The 18183-nt window shown below is 36.6% G+C and overlaps 1 protein-coding gene across 1 annotated transcript in view; it reads left to right on the top strand.

Annotated features, from left to right (window-relative positions):
* Positions 1-18183, top strand: part of eipr1 (EARP complex and GARP complex interacting protein 1) — a 49039-nt gene that overhangs the window by 13839 nt on the left and 17017 nt on the right. Inside the window, exons 5-6 of the mRNA XM_028000227.1 lie at positions 5466-5565; positions 13990-14126. Coding sequence (XP_027856028.1) covers positions 5466-5565; positions 13990-14126 — 237 coding nt within the window. The remainder of the gene's footprint in view (positions 1-5465; positions 5566-13989; positions 14127-18183) is intronic.

The raw sequence follows: 18183 nt of genomic DNA, 5'->3' as shown, positions 1-18183 counted from the left end.
AGTTGACCAAATTGATTCATGTTGAGCCATTTGAGCCAATCAGCACGCTAGGAGGGAATGGCAGAGCGTAAAAAAAATAAAAATAATTCTAAAGATGGAAGAAGATGGCTATGGTACAACTGTGTATTTGGTCATAGAAACATGTGTTCTCGTTTTTGAGCAAAAGTTATTTCTCTTTGGTTGTACTTGTCTTGGCCTTCTTTTAATGCTTTTTTTTTGCAAAAAGATCACAAGTTTGGGTGTGTCTTTATTCCTTGTCATGCACAAGAGTGTATTGCATAAAGTAGGATGCATTATTGTATTAACAAAACCAGAGTTTTCTTAACAATATCCAATTTCTGCTGTTGTGTAGAGAACATAGGTTGTTTTAACCAGGTTATTTACAACATATTCACCTTGTCTTAATTTTTTTTAAAAATTGGTTACTATTTTTGACTTACTCCCATCAATCCACAAAACTTGTGAAAAACCTGTCTTCACATATTTCTTGCATGCGTTAGTGTGCCTTGTTTAATGGTGGTCGGGTTTCAGCTTTCCTTACCTTTGCCATTTCTATGAGTTCAGAACATCTTCTTGTTATATGTACTACAGATATGTTGTAGTTATGGCAGAATTGGAATTTTAGGGGTTCCTGGTAGCTCTTCTGATATTTAATAGTTTTTTCTTTTTTAATTTTCAAACTCAGTTAAACCTTTGCTTAGGCCTATTTTGCCTTAAGGAAAGAATCTGCCTAATAATTATGAACACCTTGATATAAGGTGTTGATCTCCTTAGGCAACACTGGAATTGTCTCTGAGTAAATTATCATCCAAGCTCTGTTAATAGGAGCCATAACGGTTTAAATAAGTTAAATTATTTATTTCATAAAGTATAAAATTCTTGCAATAATTCTGACTTTTCCACCATACAAAGAGCTCAACAGTGCTACCAAAATCCAAACCCTTCAGTGTTCCTGAATGAACACAATGAGCTTGTTGTTATGTTTGGATTTGACCTTCTCATCTCAATTCTCATGAGATAGAAAATGTTCTGTCTGATAACCTTCAAACTCTGCTACAATAATGCAATTTTATTTTTCAGGAACTTGATTCACAAAATCTTGAGAAAAGGAAATTAAGAAAATAAGAGCCACACATAGTAGTTTTCATGAACTTCATACTTGCAAAAGGTGTCACTTAGTTTAGCATTGTTTTACTTGCTATGCCTGTTAAATCCTGTCCAGAAGGAGGAGAGCCACACCCGATGTGTTTGTCTTGTACATACTGGGATTTAACTTGTATGCATGCAAAGCACAGCATAAAAGGAGAACAATCTGAAGAGCAGGAGACGTATAGAAAGACAAAGAGAGAGAGAAAACTCCATCCCTTTCCTTGACTTAGATGTATGGGGCTGTGAAACCCCCACAGCTCTCCCTGACAGTATTTACATACTGCTTCAGAAGCTAGCTTGTTGCAACACTCAAGGTCAAATGCATGCAACTTACAATGTTCAATAAGAAAGAAAGCCGATATTAGACACTGCTCAGTAATTGTCTCCGAAGCTCTGCTATTGCATAAGATAATTGATACTTTGGGGAAAAATGTGATGTGCAAATCCCAAAGTGGTGAGTATGTTTTAATTGGCCCTATGGTGTCCTGATGAATGTGTGTTTTTGCATCAATGTCAGGGAGAAGGTAGCAATCTGTTGTCTTATTTTAAGGTTTCTGTGTTAGCAGTTGTTTGCACATAGGCTCATTCCTTGCTTGTTTGGCACATGCTGTTCCGTTTTTAAGATGGGGCTGTAGGTGTTGGGCTTGTGCTATTCTTTCTCCAATGTTCACCTTCAGTGAGTTATAGTAAGAATCCATTTTACCAGAAGAATCTTAAAAACTTCACAAATTTCTATGTACTTATTGCCAGTCACATACTGTATATACACAACCCATATCTGTCTTTTTGAATTTTCTTTTAGACCACCACAAAGTGCTGCACGACTTTAATGTGTAGTGGAAAGAAAACCAAGCTTTCTTTTCTTTTTCAAATAAAACCATAAAAAGTCTGGGTGTCACTGATAAAGGTAAATCTATCTGTGAGTAATTTATTCTCAGTATACATGGACTTGTTCTTTAAACATAATGAAAAAACAACTACATTAATAACTTTATTTTAACAATGAATGTCTGTGTCCATCTTTAACCAGTCTGTTTCCCAAACAAACTCCTTCTTTGAAATTGGCAGGTTTGACCCCAACAGTTTGTTTCAGATTAAGTTCTGGCTCCTGAAATCCTAGTTTTAAAACTAATATTAACTACTGGTTTTTGCTAATAAAATATTTTTGGGGTTGAGTCTTGGCATAAATATTCCTTTGTCTTCTGAAAATGAATTAAAGTAAATGTGATACAGCCCTAAAGGCGAATAAGTTTGCATGCTGGGTGTGTTTACGTCTGTGTTTTTGCATCCAGAGTCCATGACTGTTTGCTCCTCAGGAGGGCAGTAAAAGCTGTCCCTCTGCAGCCTTAGATTTACAGTCCTAATAAACACAGCTCCGTTGCCCCTCCTCTACTTCTCCCAATCCCTCCAGCGCTCTGCTTCGCCTCTTCTAATGGCGCTATCTATATTTGAAACTTGGATTCAGTCCAACACCAAACTCTAACTTGGTCATTTGTTTTATCTCTCTCAAACACTCTCCTCGTCTCTCAGACATGAGCATTGTTGTGGCTTCTCCAGGTTGACAAATGAGTTCAAGAAAATGAAGTGTCTAATTGATGAACTTCCTAAATAAATGGCATCATTTACTAAGCGTCTCACGACTCTGGTTTTATAGCTGTGTCAGAATTAGACGACCAAACCTACAAGTAATCCAAATTTACACTGCATTCAGCCCAGATTGAAATATAATTATCTTTTAAAATAAAAATTATAACATTAAATTAACACTGGAAATAGGAGCATTTTTATGACTATAGTTATATTTGACTCGTTTGAAGGTCTCGGTCATGGTAAGACTGGGAGTTAAAGAGCTGCTTTGCCTGTTGAGTTCTTCTGTCTTGTCACTGTTTCCATCTTTATTTAGCTATCTGAACTAAGAGAAATGAAGAAAAGTACAGATGTGATCCAGTCGCCAACAAGGGAGCAATGAAAAACTCAGCAAGTGGCCCTGTGCTCATAATATATGCTTTAAGTAGAGCACAGTGAGGACTCGCGGCTCCACGAGGCATGCAATAAAGAATCAATACTCTGCAGACGGTTGTATGCAGGGAGCGATCAAAGTAAAGTATGCAGTAAAAACTATTTTTTAGCTACGGTGAAGCAGCCACGTGTCCCACTCTTGTGGAATTAGATTGACAGAATTGGGCTGCAGGATTTGCCAATGAGTAGTCTCTCATTTATACAAGGTTGTCACTTTTATTGGCAATGAATTTACTTCTCCTACACTATAATCAGTGAAGACTGCAGCAGAAGACTGAAGACTGCAGCAGGTGAAATGCATAATAGCCAGCAACACAAATCTGATCTGGACTGTTCTACTTGGAACTGGGTAAAATATGCATAGGCCCCAGGTCAGTCAACCCCATCCCCCTTTCACTAATTTGAACTCTCATTTTAGGCTTTGATGTGGAAAGAAACTGTAGCCCTGCAGAGAGCAATGAGGAGGGTGGGAGCAGCACATACATGGGATTGATTGAGAGCGCTAAGGCCCCCCTTCTGGCTCTAATTGGTTGTTTCTGACCAAGTGGTATATATTTGTACACATGGCAGTAGGACCACAGAGAGGAGGCAGGGGAAATCAATTTTTATCATATTATATTTTCATACCATATTATACCTTCATACTATAGTGCTGCAATATGTTAACAAATATATAAAACATACATTTTTATAAAAGTTACCTACATTTAACTGTGGGAGAGTGTACGTGCCATCCATTCCCCTGCGCATGACTAGACTTACGTGCTAGTCATGCATCTCTGAATTTTTTTTGTTACTTACCGTAGATTATGCACATCATCGTTCACTCAAAATGGACGATTTTGAAGGATCACCTCTGCCTGGCGCAACTCCCTACAGCTTTGTGCCATCTGTTGAAGATGTCAGAACTTCTGCACTTGGCACTGCCTCCCGTTCAGCCTGCTGCACTTTTGATTTCTGATGGCTTAGTCCAGCACCTGCCTTGATGGCTGCAACTACGTTCATTTATATGTGGTACATAGTGTACACATTTGTAAAAGTCATGAGATTTTTCTTTAAGGGTGATGAATCACTGCGATGGTCTTTCAGAAGCAGAATCTATTTTTATTTTGCCTGGCCATACATTTTTTTACTGGACTAGCATGAAATTGCATTCAGTCTCTAATTGTGACCAAAATAGGTAGAAATGATCGTATTTCATTTACCCCTTTCACAATAAACGTGACCCCTATTTTCTAGGAAAATTTACAGTTTTAGGAAAACCCTCAGCATCCTTGCCCACAATGGATTAGTTTGTCTAAATAGAGAGACTCACTGCATTTCATTAGGAGCAGATGATATCACCATAACAAAATTGTTTGAAATATTCTAAGTAATTAACGTCTGGCCTCTAAAATTCAGGGCATTTTTTTCATTATTTCACTCACTGGCTTGTAACACATTTAGGTCATTGTATCCCATTCACTAATCAGTTTGTTAGCATAACTTATTTGATCACTCTGTGATAAACAGTTGTTTGCTGACAATATGCTAGCTAATCCTAAAACAGCGAGATAACAGCAGGTAACCATAGCAACCGGTGACGGTTTAAATTCAGGTTGCATGCGGACCCTTCATGTTTACAAATAATTATTCTATTCTTCTATAGTTAGTGCTTAAGTATTCTCAATAATGTCTTCCAATATCGTATAATTATTTTGTTATTCTTAAATTTCTTGTCAACTTTTTTTTTTTTTTACACAAAAACACAGTGGGCTGTTGCTCTAGTGCCCCTACAACCGGGCTTACCAAGATTTCCGGGGGAACAATGTCATTCTTGAATAACATTGCATTACACTATTTTACATTTCCTGTGAATTGATGAGAGACTAAAAAGCAAATAAGGCACCTCAAATGGGATTTTAAAGTGTTTTTTCATGATCTGCTGAAACATAATTTATAGCTAATAAAAGTGACAGACTTTACTGAAAACGTCTTTTTTATACTCTTGTTGTGTTTTCATTAGTGATAAAACTGTTGACCCCCAGTTGCAAATGTTAATTAAATAGCAGTCTATTTATGTTTTAATTTGAATGGTTCTATTGTGTAATTTAGCAATTTATAAAGTGATAATAATAATGTGCGTTCAGTAGGCCACTGTGTGCGTAGTAGGCCATTACCTCAATGTGGTAGATCACAGCTTTCTGTTACACTGTGTGGATTACATGTAAATATATCCAAACTCTGTGCTCTTATTGACCATGACTCAGGTCTTCTGAGTGTTTATAAGCTGCATGTGTGTCCTTCTGCATTTACAGCGTGTTGTGGGAGCCCATGGGCAATGGCAAGCGTGTGATTTCATTGGCTGATAACCATGCGCTGCTCTGGGACCTCCAGGAGAGCTCCACACAAGCCACGGTATGAGACGCACACAAACTGAAAATCGCATTCATACAGATTACATAGTAGCAGACTTATTATTTGAGAACCAAGTTTTTATTTTTTTTTCTTGGTTTTAACTGAAACATATTTTCACTGACAAAACAGCTGCTTACACTGTTCACACATGTTCATAAAAAGTATTTGCAAAGATCTACGTTAGAGCTCCTGTAATAGCCACACTTTTTCTCCATGCTGATAGTAGGAGTCTTGTCATAACTGAGAAATCAGTCCATCGCTGCATTATTCGCCCGAAGCGTGGTTCGTTTAATTGTACAATGTTTTTCTCATTTAAAACATACAGAAACGTTGATATTTTTATAAGAATTATGTGCTGTCTGACTCTATTGCATATAATGTGGTGAAATCATGCTGTGCAGCAGAAATAATTGTCCTCGTAAGACATGGTGATGAACAGGACGCAGTCATGTGGCTTGCACAAAACGAGTTATGAACTTTTCCTCTCTCTGTGCACAGCTGTATTCATGTTGTGTTTTAAATGTGTGAGAAGAAAGAAACTTAAAAAAAGAATATAATTCAAATTGTATGGTGATAAAAGAGTGTTCATGAATGAAACTGATCTTAATGAACCTGAAGCCAGCATCTCTAAATTGAAGTCACTCTAGTTTCACATGTTAGGACCTCACAGAGGTTTTTGCATTTTTATATCATTTTGACGGAATGCTTTGTTGAAATGCCTTTTACTACAATGAAAGCTGCAAGTCTTTTCAGGTGTGTCTACATGCTTGGCATGTCTTGAAACGAAAATGTCTGTTCAATCTTTGAAAAATAGCTGCAGATTAATCAAACAAGAAAGAGAGAATCTGTGAACAATAAATTTTTATTTAGATCTGGATTTTGACTGGGCCGTTTAAATATACTGTATGAATATGCTTTATAAAATAACCCCCCTCTGCTCCCCCTCAAAAAAAAAAACAAACATAACTTCGGTTGCATGCTGTTCACATGCTGGACGGTGAGCTTCTGCCCAGTTTAGCAACTTCTGACAGGTTTTAAGTCAAAATGCTTATTTTTGATGTCATCTGAGCACAAAACAGCTATTATTCCACGTTAGCTGTGTGTTCCATTCATGAGTTAATGAAACTTCAAACAAATGGTCCTATCGCCTTTTTTTGAACAACTCCATTCTCAGGTTTTCCATGTAGGCAAGACAGATGCAGCTAACATAGTTAGTAGCTGACCGGTCGATAGACTCTCCTGCCGTTCTCTGTTCCTCTTTTAGTGTCTCTTTACTCCCTTATGGCTGCTTCTCTTGGTGGTAATTAGCTCTTCCAATTGTTAGAGGGACCAAATGGTGCTTCATGACATGACCGAAGCTTTAGATATTGTTTTATAACTTCAGATATAAACTTCTCCACAACTTTATGCCTTACCTGTCTGATGTGTTCATTGGTCTTCATCATGCAGTTTATTGTGGTATATCCTCTTACAAACCTCTCAGTCCTTCATGGAAAAGATGCATTTGCACTTAGAAAAGAATTTTCCACTTGTGGGCTATAATACTTGATTGAGTGACATTTAAAGACATTCAGTTGACTTTTATTTTGGGGTATCAAAGTTAGAAGGAGTTATTTCAAATGCCTCCCACACTTATCAGATTTCTATTTATAAAAATAATCCAAAACCATCCAGTCCTTTCACAATTTAAACCCCTTTTATATCAATAAGAACATAACATCCAAATGAAATATTTAGAAACTTTTGATTTATTTCACCATCATAGCAAAATGTACAGAAGTTAAGCCATGGGAATGCATTTGCAATGGACTGTGTTTTGTCTAAAAAATTAACAGAAAAAAATTATGTTGGCCAAATACTAAATTGAGAGCTGTAGAAAGTTCTTTATGAAAGTATTATGAGATTGAAATAAGAGTGGGACAAACCCCAAATATTGCTCAACGCTGCCTGTCAGAGTCGCCCCTTGCTGGCAGAAATGCACTTTAATGACTCTTAATACAGAGAAAAAGCTATGTAACTAAATTGAGTGTAAATACTTGTGGTCAATTTGCCTGTGGTTGTGTCCTTCGTAATGCAAGGTGAAGAGGCTCTTCACTGTAAATTCACCGTCTCCAACTTGCCAGCTTTGCACTTAGAAAGGCCATTATGTGTATTCAAAGCCACAAAATAATGGCGTGTGTCATGTGTGAATGCATTTGGGGAAGAACTAATCGAGTTGGGATGTGTCAGCCGGCTTTTGTAGATATGGGGGTGTGTGTGCGTGTGTGTTTGTGTTTGTGGGGATCCATTAGAAGCCAGATGTGATGAGAAATATGAAGTGTATGACTCATTAGTGGTTTATGTAGATTCACATAAAGGGCAGCAAGCTCACACACAAGCACAAGTCAGTCTTGGAGTCTAAAGTTCTGTTGGACTCTTTTTTTATTGTAGTTCAGATAAATGGAAGGCCAAGACCTCTCATTCTGTCTGAATATTTGCCAGGGTTATTTATGCTGAGTTCTAGGTCATTTTATTATTAAAAAGGAAAGGGAAAAAAGGTAATTATTTTACATCACCTGCTCATCTTCAGTTTGTGTCCCAAAACAAATATACAGTACAGACCAAAAGTTTGGACACACCTTTTAATTCAATGAGTTTCCTTTATTTTCATGACTATTGACATTGTAGATTCACACTGAAGGCATCAAAACTATGAATAACACATGTGGAAATATGCACTAAACAAAAAAGTGTAAAACAACTGAAAATACCCCTTATATTCTAGTTTCTTCAAAGTAGCAACCTTTTGCTGTGATTACTGCTTTGCACACACTCTGCATTTTCTTGATGAGCTTCAAGAGGTAGTCACCTGAAATGGTTTTCACTTCATAGGTGTGCCCTGTCAGGTTAATAAGTGGGATTTCTTGCCTTATGAATAGTCATGAAAATAAAGAAAACCCATTGAATTAGAATGGTGTGTCCAAACGTTTGGTCTGTACTATATATAAATATATTAGTTTAATAATGGCAGCAGAGGAACAAAGCCATTCAGTCCATGTTGGCCACACTTCCAAATATTGAGCTATTGAACAGCTGTAATTGCAACAAAGTGTGTTTAAACATAGGGTTGGCCCAAGGGAGCTGGGCACAAATACACACTGCACTTTTCAGTGAAGGTTGTGTATTATCTTTCCTTCGATTCTACAATAATTAGTGACCTTGAGTTGTTTTGGCACATAAAATCCAACTAAAACACATCAAGTGTGGCTGAAGTGCGACAATGTGGGAAGGTTAGTAATAATTTGCACAAAACTGTGTAGGTCAGTCCAGCATGTAAACGAGTGGACCACGGAGGCGATCCACGTCTGTGAAACAGACACTGAACAGAACAATTGATATTCATGCTTTGAGGTAAACAGGGATGCATGGGCATGCATGTGAATGGAAGAAATATGATGAGAAGGAAGGAGGAAGAAGGAGGAAAGAAAAACGTGTTGATTGCAAAAATTGTGTCGATTTTTGCAATCAACACGATTGCAAAAACATATATAAGAATGGAGGAAGACTGAGCCGGGATAAGGAAAGAGTGTGGAGCTGATGAGGAGAAGGGGAATGTAAAAAAGGAGGGAGAGTTAGGCAGCCAAGACGAATTCCTCCACTGCTGATGAGAATGCTAATCTTCTTACCTCCCTCCCTGCTTCCTTTTTTTCATCGCACTCTGCTCTCCTCTTCAGTCTGTCAGAGGGTGATGTGTTCATCTCTAGTCATGTCCAGCACAGCATAGATCTCTCTCTCTTTTCTTTCTTTCTCTCTGTCTCTCTGTCTCTCTTTCTCTCTTTGTCCCTCTTCACCCTCTATCTCTCTCTCTCTCTCTCTCTCTCTCTCAGGTCTGGCCTGGATTAGTGGCTCTATGAGTTAGATGTGGTAGTGTGTATGCATTTATAGGAGAGCATTGTGGGTTTAAGCATGCCAGTGTGCATTGTTTTTGTGCCCATGATGTGTGTTTGCAGCACTCATCAGTTGGATTCGCTGGTGGAATTGAGGACACCTACACACCTTGTCCCGCACATCTGCTCTCACACAAACTAATGCGCACACACTGAACCATCGGGGTGTGAAGAAAGCATGACTGCATGGTGATTTGATAGAAAGCTCTGCATTAGAGCTGCTTGCCTCCTAAATGAATGCGTCCCCTAGTGTTGTGTGTACTGCCTTGTTAGGCCCCCTAATTTGGTTAGCGCACTAATAAAGCTGGGAAGCTGGGATGCACGAAGCTCCAGCTTTGCTGTTGAACCATTAGTGGAGCAGGATTCCTGCAGAAGTTTTCTTACTGGTGCTTAAGAAAGCTCATGTTCTCTGAGGAGGGGAGGGGAGCTCCTACTTCTCTGTCGAATACAGGCTGTGTCTATCCTTAAGTTGCATGAAAAGACATTTATATATGTGTGTGCACATGTCTTTTGACACCTTAAAACCATATTTATAGATGATAAACCTAATCTGGTTTACCTTTTGAATGGACCCTTCGGTAATTACTAGACTAACTGTCCAGCATTTATTGCCCTTATTTTAAGTGGTTAAAACATCTTCAAAAACAGCTTAGTTGCAAAAAATCTAATTAAAGTTAAATAAGAAGAGGAGTATTGAATCAAAGCTGTGTAAGTAGTTTTGAAATGATGACTCACTAAAGATTAAATTTCATATTATGTTTAGGTTAGAAAGCATATCTCTGTCTCTGGTGAGTGGGTTTTATGGATCTCCATGTTGTTTTCCTACATCTGAAATTTGTAGGAAATCTTTTGAATACAGACCCGTGAAATAAGTAAAATGTCCTAAAAAATTATGAATTTGGGTTGATAGGGTTACAATCAACTTTTTTTAGCTTTACATAATGTCATAATGTTATTACCTCATCACAAACATACCTGGAGTGATTCTTTGATTCTTTCATTACATATTTGAGAAATTTTTAAGCTCCTGTGGGAGTCATTCAGCTGTGCAAAATGTCTGGATGGACAGACACTGAATTTTTAAAATCTGAAACATTACTAAATGTAGCAAGAAAGTTGCTGCGTTGGCAACAGTGGGGTGACTATTAATAACTGCATACATGAAGACATGACCTTGTGTGCCAGTCAAACCTCTCTCAAAGCAGAGTGAAAGAGGACAGTCATTGATTTTTTGACCTTTGCCGAGGTAGATAAGATCAGTGCATAAGATCGGGTTCACATGTAAGTATCGGCCAATCACCGATCTCCTAAATTTCTTAAATTGGGACCGATTTATCGGTGCATCCTACTATAAAAACCTGGTAAACGTAGATATTTATGCTTGACAGTGAAACCAGAGCATTTGAGTCTGGAAAAGTGTGCAATTTTAGTGTTTTATCTTGAAACCTTGCAGTCCAACTTAACGACTGACAAATATCTACCATTTCCTGTTTTCTGCACCTGTACAATTCTTCTTCCTTTAATCCCTCTTGCTTTATTCCCTTCCTTTTCTCCTCTCTCCTTCTCCATGGGCCGCTTACCGTCTCCCCCCCTCTGTCCTCCCTAGCTGAAATAATGAGAATGTACCAGGGAACAGTGTGGTGACGGACCAATCGATGATCTTTGCTCCAGCAGCCAGAGATGGGAGAGAAAGAGGGAGGGCTGGAGAAATGGGATAGGGAGAAGGATGAGGACAAAAACCTGCAGATAGTCAGGGAGCAAAGAAAAATGGAGTAGAGTGGTTCTGCTTTTTGGAATTGTTAGATGCATCACAAGTTTTAGGGAAAGATATTATCCAAAGCTGGTCTGCTGCATTAATTGGATTCTATTTTTCAAGAAAAGTCCTATGAAGCAATTTACTTTATAAATCAGAGGGCTTGAAGCATTTTGGCTTTCATTAAATTCACCATCATTGTTTTTATTTGAAGTCTATCTGAATAAATATCCAGGGACAAGCATGTTATCCTGTTTGAGAAACCTCAAATGCTCCAGTTTAATCGGCCTTCACTGTACTACTTAATTTCTACACCAAGTGATGTTTGAAAAATGAATGACATAATACATTCCAGTGATCATCAACCAACCTATAGAGCTTTGATTCAATACTTCACACTAATCAGTTTTAAACATTCTCAAAGCTGAGCAGATCTTTTCCAAAATAAATGATCTTGTGTGTAAATCACCTCCAGCAAAGCAAAAAACTACCTCAATCACGTTAACTCGTACAAATTTAGAGGAAACTATTGATTAATGAAAATTTCCTGCAGCTCTAATCTCCACCTACTACACATCATTTATTTGAAAGACAAATGGAAATCCATTGGAGGTTTGATAAAAGGTAACTAAATCATTACTAAGCCAGGAGGAATAAAATCAGTCTCTTCACTGCTAAAATTAAACTTTTTGTCTCTTTCAAAACCAATACCAGCTCTACTCTCGAGCACAATGAAGTAGCAAAAACCTTTCAAAGTGTTTTTGAGTCTTGAATTTGGATTATAGGTCACAGAATACAGAAAACAACCCTAGCCTGAGTAAGAGCTTTTCGCAAACTGCACAGGCTTAACTTGAAAAAACCTGAAAGAATATCACTAAGAAAACACTAAAAAACTTGCTGGATGTCCTCAAGTATTCAGTTAATCAGAGTTGAGTTTCCTGCCTGGAAAGTGGAAGCTTTCAAAGGGAAAGTCTTCTAAAAAAGGTCAATGCTTCAAAAAGTGTGTTATTCAAAGTCAAGGATGTAAATATATACATAGAACAACTACAAAAGTGAAGAAGAATCCCCCGCAAGTTTATTAAAATTGAAGAACTGTACAGATAAACTATGAGTGAAAGATAAGCCATAGCAAAAACATAATTGAAGAGGTTCTGCTTTGAATTAGTTGTAAAATAGTTACAAAGTAAAATAGTAAAAAAAAAAGACATACATATTCTGTAACAGAAATAGTTATCATGAAGACTTCTATTTTTTCAAATAGAAGTCCTTTTTAATATAAAAAATCAGTTAACTTCATGTGTTAGTGAGCATTTTTTCCCAGTAAACATATGGTCTTATTTGCTGGTGGACCTGGTGAATTATGTGAGTAAAATAAAGTACACCGATCGCAAATCTGCTACTCATTGAGGGCGCACGGTTTCTATAGTTCTTAATTAAATCCACTTATTACTGGAAACTTTTAAAAGACCAAGGTGTCAAATAAGCTTCTGCTTGTATGACATTTTCACAATATGAAATTTGTGAGTAAAAATACCACAATATTATGTTGTTAATACTAAGATTTCAACACAAATTCATAATATGATCCAACTCATTTTATGTAATACATAAATGCAATGGTTATTTCAGTTGCTGCTAAAAACAATTCAACATTATTTTGATTATATGTACACTTTTGTTGAAAATCACTCTCTTAAAAAATAAGTCATGTACCCAAAAGTTTCAAATAAGTAGAATTTCTTATGCAAACAAAAGTGCTTAATTTTACATATTTATGCTTTGTTTGACATTTTTGTCCCAATTTAAGCCAAAATACTTCTTTACAAGTTGGTTCAATCCAGCTAATGACATTTTTATAAAACTGCCTCAGCTACAAGCAGTGAGATAAAAATTGAAGTCAGTGTTAGCGAGAAGAGTATATTGCTTTAAAATCTGTAACTCGATATAGTAACAGTTAAGTTAAAAACCTTATTGGGCAAAGTATTGTCACTTTTTGTTGTTCTGATCTTGATAGAGCGATGGTGGGAGTGAAATAAGTTACGTTTGCTGGTTAATTACTTGAACTGTGTGGTCTGATACCTGTCCTAAAATCAGCTACCTTACAAAGGTTGATGTTTTTGATGTTCATTTTTCTAGGAAAGTATAATATCACACAAGACTAAGAAATAAAGGGATTTTTTGTATTAATATGTTCATTGTGTGTTACTCCTTACACTTCATCAGTTACTCTAAGCTTTTGTATGTCAAAAAGTATTTGGCTCAATAATAGCAACGGTATCACTCCTTTAGTTTACCTTCAGTGACTGTCTAAACAGCCGACGCTCAATTTCTTGCAAGAAAAGTGTGAGGTAGTGGTCAACAGGTGACCGATAGGGTTCTGAAGCATCTCGGCTCCTTACAGCTGGAGAAAACTTCTGTTTCAAAGGTGTGCAATTTGAAAAGTTTTAAACTAACAATGGTATGATAATTAAAGCAGTTTTGAAACCACAAACCTCGATACTATAAACAGATCTTTTGCTTTTACTAGCATCAGCTAAACAATGAAATACAGCGTCCAAAAGTAAACCCTAAAATGGTTCCTTTATGAATATATTTTATTCTTGATTAAGGCCGAGAGAAAAAGCTTCTTAATGTGATTATTATTCTGACTGAATGCACTGTTCTTGCTGAACTTGTCACATGTATTTAAGTGAAACTTCCATGGATGCTCTGACAAGTTAATAAAGGTCTTCCGGCATGCTGCAGGTTTCCAGCACTGCCACCCTCGAAGGTAAAGGTCAGCTGAAGTTCACCTCTGGAAAATGGAGCCCCCACCACAACTGCAGCCAACTCGCCACGGCAAATGACACGACCATCCGAGGCTGGGATCTTCGCACTATGAGGTGAGCGCCATTACCAGAGGCAGGTCTGAAAATGTAAAATTCCTATAAAACCTTATGCCTTACATGTATTTATTTTATTTATTTCAAATACTTCAATTGTTTATTGTTTAGAGAAAGACAAGTTGCAATATGTTATTTCAAAAATCACATGGCTTTTACAGTTTCTTTATCTCAACTGTTTCACTATAAAGTTTATGGAATTTGCTCTATTTACCAAATAAAACATCAAAGTTTGACTTTGAGACCTTGATGTTGAAAATCTCACAGCATAACACTTTTAATTCCTTGCCACTCAGTGTTGAGCCATGATTTCTTACACAAGAGCTGTCTGCTATCACCTGACTTAAAGCCAGTTGGATGTTTGAGTGGGATACTTTTAAATCTGACAGAAATGAGTCATTTAAGTGTCGTGTAAGTTAAATTGTCAGAGCTTAATGGTTTCAGAAGGTATTTACATGGCTTTACAAGATGTTTCAGTGCTGCACACAGAAATGTGTTTTTAATTATACTCGTCATGCTGAGCATGTTTTAGAACAACTTTCTTTTCAAATAATTAGAATTTCTTATGCAAACAAAAGTGCTTAATTTTACTTCTATATGCTTTGTTTGACATTTTTACCCCAATTTAAGTCAACAATCAGTAATAACTTAAGAAGTACTTTAATCATTTTTCTACATACTAGTTCAGGTTTAATCAAGATATTTTGATTGTCACTTTATATTTTCTAAATGAAGAATGAAAGTGTGTTTCAGTTGACCTGAAGTCTATCGTAAAATTGCAAAAGATGTCCAAAAATACAATCAGTATTAAAATTACAATCTACAACGAGTTAAAAATATGTACAATTGAATGTATTGGTAGGGTATTTTTTTGCTGAAAATTCAATAAAAATATTCAAATAAAAGTATACAAAACTATCAAAGATACATGGTAAACAATTAACAGACTTGAATAAATCTATTATTTAGCTAAAATAATACATTAAGGTAGAAATGAAATCAGTGCTGTTGACCAAAACAGCAGTTTTAAAGATTTTTTTTAACTTTCTGCATATTATAATGTTTTGCAGTGTTATTGACTGTGGGAAGAAAGCCTTTCTAAATGTTAGGAACTTTAAATTTCCCTGGTGTGAAAATATGACATGATCTATGGCTACCCGTTAATTGAAAAAAAAAAAAAATGCTCACAATTATTTTGTTCTGTCCTAAAATCATTATTATTTAAAACCATTACTCAATGAGTTTGGAAGACAAATGAGACAAATATCTGTTGTAATTTAATAACAGTACATTGCCTTGAAAAGGTTCTTCTGTCTTGACGGTTTTCATGCTGGCACCAACAGAAACTGAAACACAGTCTTAAAGATCTCTGATTGGATCACATTTATGCATTTTGTTCATTCAGTTTTAGCTCTGCTCATCTCTGCCATCTAGTTCACTGTTTTTTTTAGCATCACATTAAGCATGCATGATGTAAATATGTCTGTATTATTTTATAACCTCTAAACATTTTTGTTGAGATGAGATTTGGAAAGTTAACCATAAATAACTACTTTAAATTACACTAAATAAACATCCTTTTTCATGATTGCAACAAAAGGCTTTTGGAATGAAGGCATTTTATTTGTTTTCTTTAAAAACAGAGATTTTTATATACATCTTTGCAACTGTCTTGCTTTAAGATGATACAATGTGGAAACTTTTGTAGAGATTGAAACTATATAGAAAAAGATTGTGACTGGACAGATTTTTCTAATATTCTATAAATGCTTTTTATAGAACATTATAAGTGCACAGACTTCACTCAAGCTTATGAATGTCTTTTTGATAGCCAGGATGCTGTTAAAGCAAAAAAAAAAAAAAAAAAGCACCTTTTGTAATCTCTAGCATGTTACACTAACAATCTTCTTTTGTGTGGAAGTTGTTACTAGAAAAAGATCACTTCATTGTTTAAAATTAGGTCAGAGGAAATGTAAAATACATATGAAGCTAGAAAAAAAATAGACTGCTTTAGTTTTGTGCTTTTAGTTTATGTATTTATGTGTAATATTTTATTTAAATGCATTTATATATATTAATGATCTGGTTGCATTCTCCGTCAGTCTTAGGACACTTTTGTGTCTATTTGTGACGTTTTGCTTAAAATCCATTGTTCACAAGCAGAAGAAAGTGTTTTTTTTTCACCTCTACACATAATGAAGTGGGAGTGGTGGAACCGTAATGTTCCTGCTTGACATGGAGCATGTGTAGTATCACACATTAACCTTGTAACTGCAGGTTATCAGCAGCACACCTCACAACCCCTCGTTGTGTGTCTGCATTGCAAGTGTATGCTTTGTTTGTGTGCTCTGCGTTTCTTAGCTACTTGATGAGGGAGGTCAGCGTGTGTGTACGTGTGGGCTGTGCTAGAAGAATAATAATCACCTCGCTATTGATCGCCGTGATAACAGCAAAGTGCCAAAGAGATTGAGAGGGGAGCTTTGTGAGGGAGTCAGGGGGGGTTGCGAGAAAGTGAGAATGTATTTACAAGATGCGTATCACAGGGCTAGATAAGATAGTTGAATCATTGATTTCACTCCACTCCCTATAACAAATTAAAGAGTTCCTGCACGCTCTGTTTGTGCTGCTTTCTCCAGCTGATTTAACCATTTTCACAAAGGGAAGGAATAGGTAAAGTACAAGGCTTAGACCCTAGACTCATATTTGGGATTTTAAAGGACTATGAAACCATATTTTTTTTCCTATGGGACATCTTCAACCAGTAGAGGGAGTAACATCTGCTTCCACCTTTTTCTAACAGTTCAATTATTGGAAGAAAGTGCATGCATGAAATATTAAAAATCTGATTTTAAACATATATGGACATACATAAATATTAAACTAAATACTGGATAATATAGATATATTATCATTAAGTTATTGTAGTTTTTTTTCTCTGTGTCTCAGCCAAATAAAATAGAGAACATTTGACTGGAAATGCTGTCTAATTTAACTTATTTTCCTATCACGAGCATTATCTTGAAGTTACCAGGACCAACCAATAGTGGTCTTGTGACAAAACTCCAGATGGTGTCTTCAGAAAAGTGATAACCTCTTCTCTCTAAACAGAGCATGATTTAGGTTTGGAAATTTACATTTGAATGAACCATTAAGCAGACAGAAATGAATGTGTAGCCAACAGTGCATTTAGAGAAAAAGTAAAACAAATGCATCAGGTGTCACTGAGAAACAGCAGTAACAAGCACACAGAGGATGTAATCATGAACGAGTTGAAAAACCGGTCAAAACAAATTTAACTATAGCCTTTTAAATATAAAAATTTAAACTTTCTTCCATAATAAATCCTGAAATTAAGCAATTTAGCTGATATTGGTGGAAAATATTTGAAATTTTCCTAAAAGAAAAAAAAAGTTTTGAAAAGCTAAAAACCATGAAATCCCCAAATATTTGAGTAGATTTAGGTGATGTTTGGGTTCTGAATTAAAGGTCTGTGGTTTCTATGGTTTCCTTGCCATTTGTTTGTGAGAAAGATTAACTGATTAAATCTCTGTAGCTGTTTGACTCTTAGTCCAAGGTTTTAGACAAACACAGATTGCAACCAAGGGCACCACATTATATGTGTGTGTGTGTTCATGCATGTGCAGGGGTGCACAAGTGTGAAGTGGTTGCAAGAGTAAAGCTTGCAAGTGTGAATGAGTAGCGAGACGCGTTTGCCTGTCTGAGTGAGTGACCTGCTTGTGACAAGTGTTTGCTCTTTGCTGTAGGTACCTCCCTGTATCTCTGTGTGTGTTTGGTTTTAGCAACCTGGTTGTCAGCGTGGGAGTCGGTGTGGTTTCGTGTGTGTGTTTGGTGCCCAGTTGGCGTGGCAGCTGTACGATGGCAGGCTCTCAGCACGCTCCAATGCCTCCTCCGATGACCTTTGAGGTGTTCTTTCACACCTGCAAATGCAACAAAAAAGCAGATATAGGAGAACACACACACACCCCTACAGTTGGACACACTCCGACCTGTGGCTTGTCACTGATTTTGCTAGCCCAAATCTGGCTGATATGTTCAG

The sequence above is a fragment of the Xiphophorus couchianus genome, chromosome 19 (assembly GCF_001444195.1).
Source record: "Xiphophorus couchianus chromosome 19, X_couchianus-1.0, whole genome shotgun sequence".
Taxonomy (NCBI): Eukaryota; Metazoa; Chordata; class Actinopteri; order Cyprinodontiformes; family Poeciliidae; genus Xiphophorus; species Xiphophorus couchianus.
This window is presented reverse-complemented; position numbering and strand designations above follow the sequence as displayed.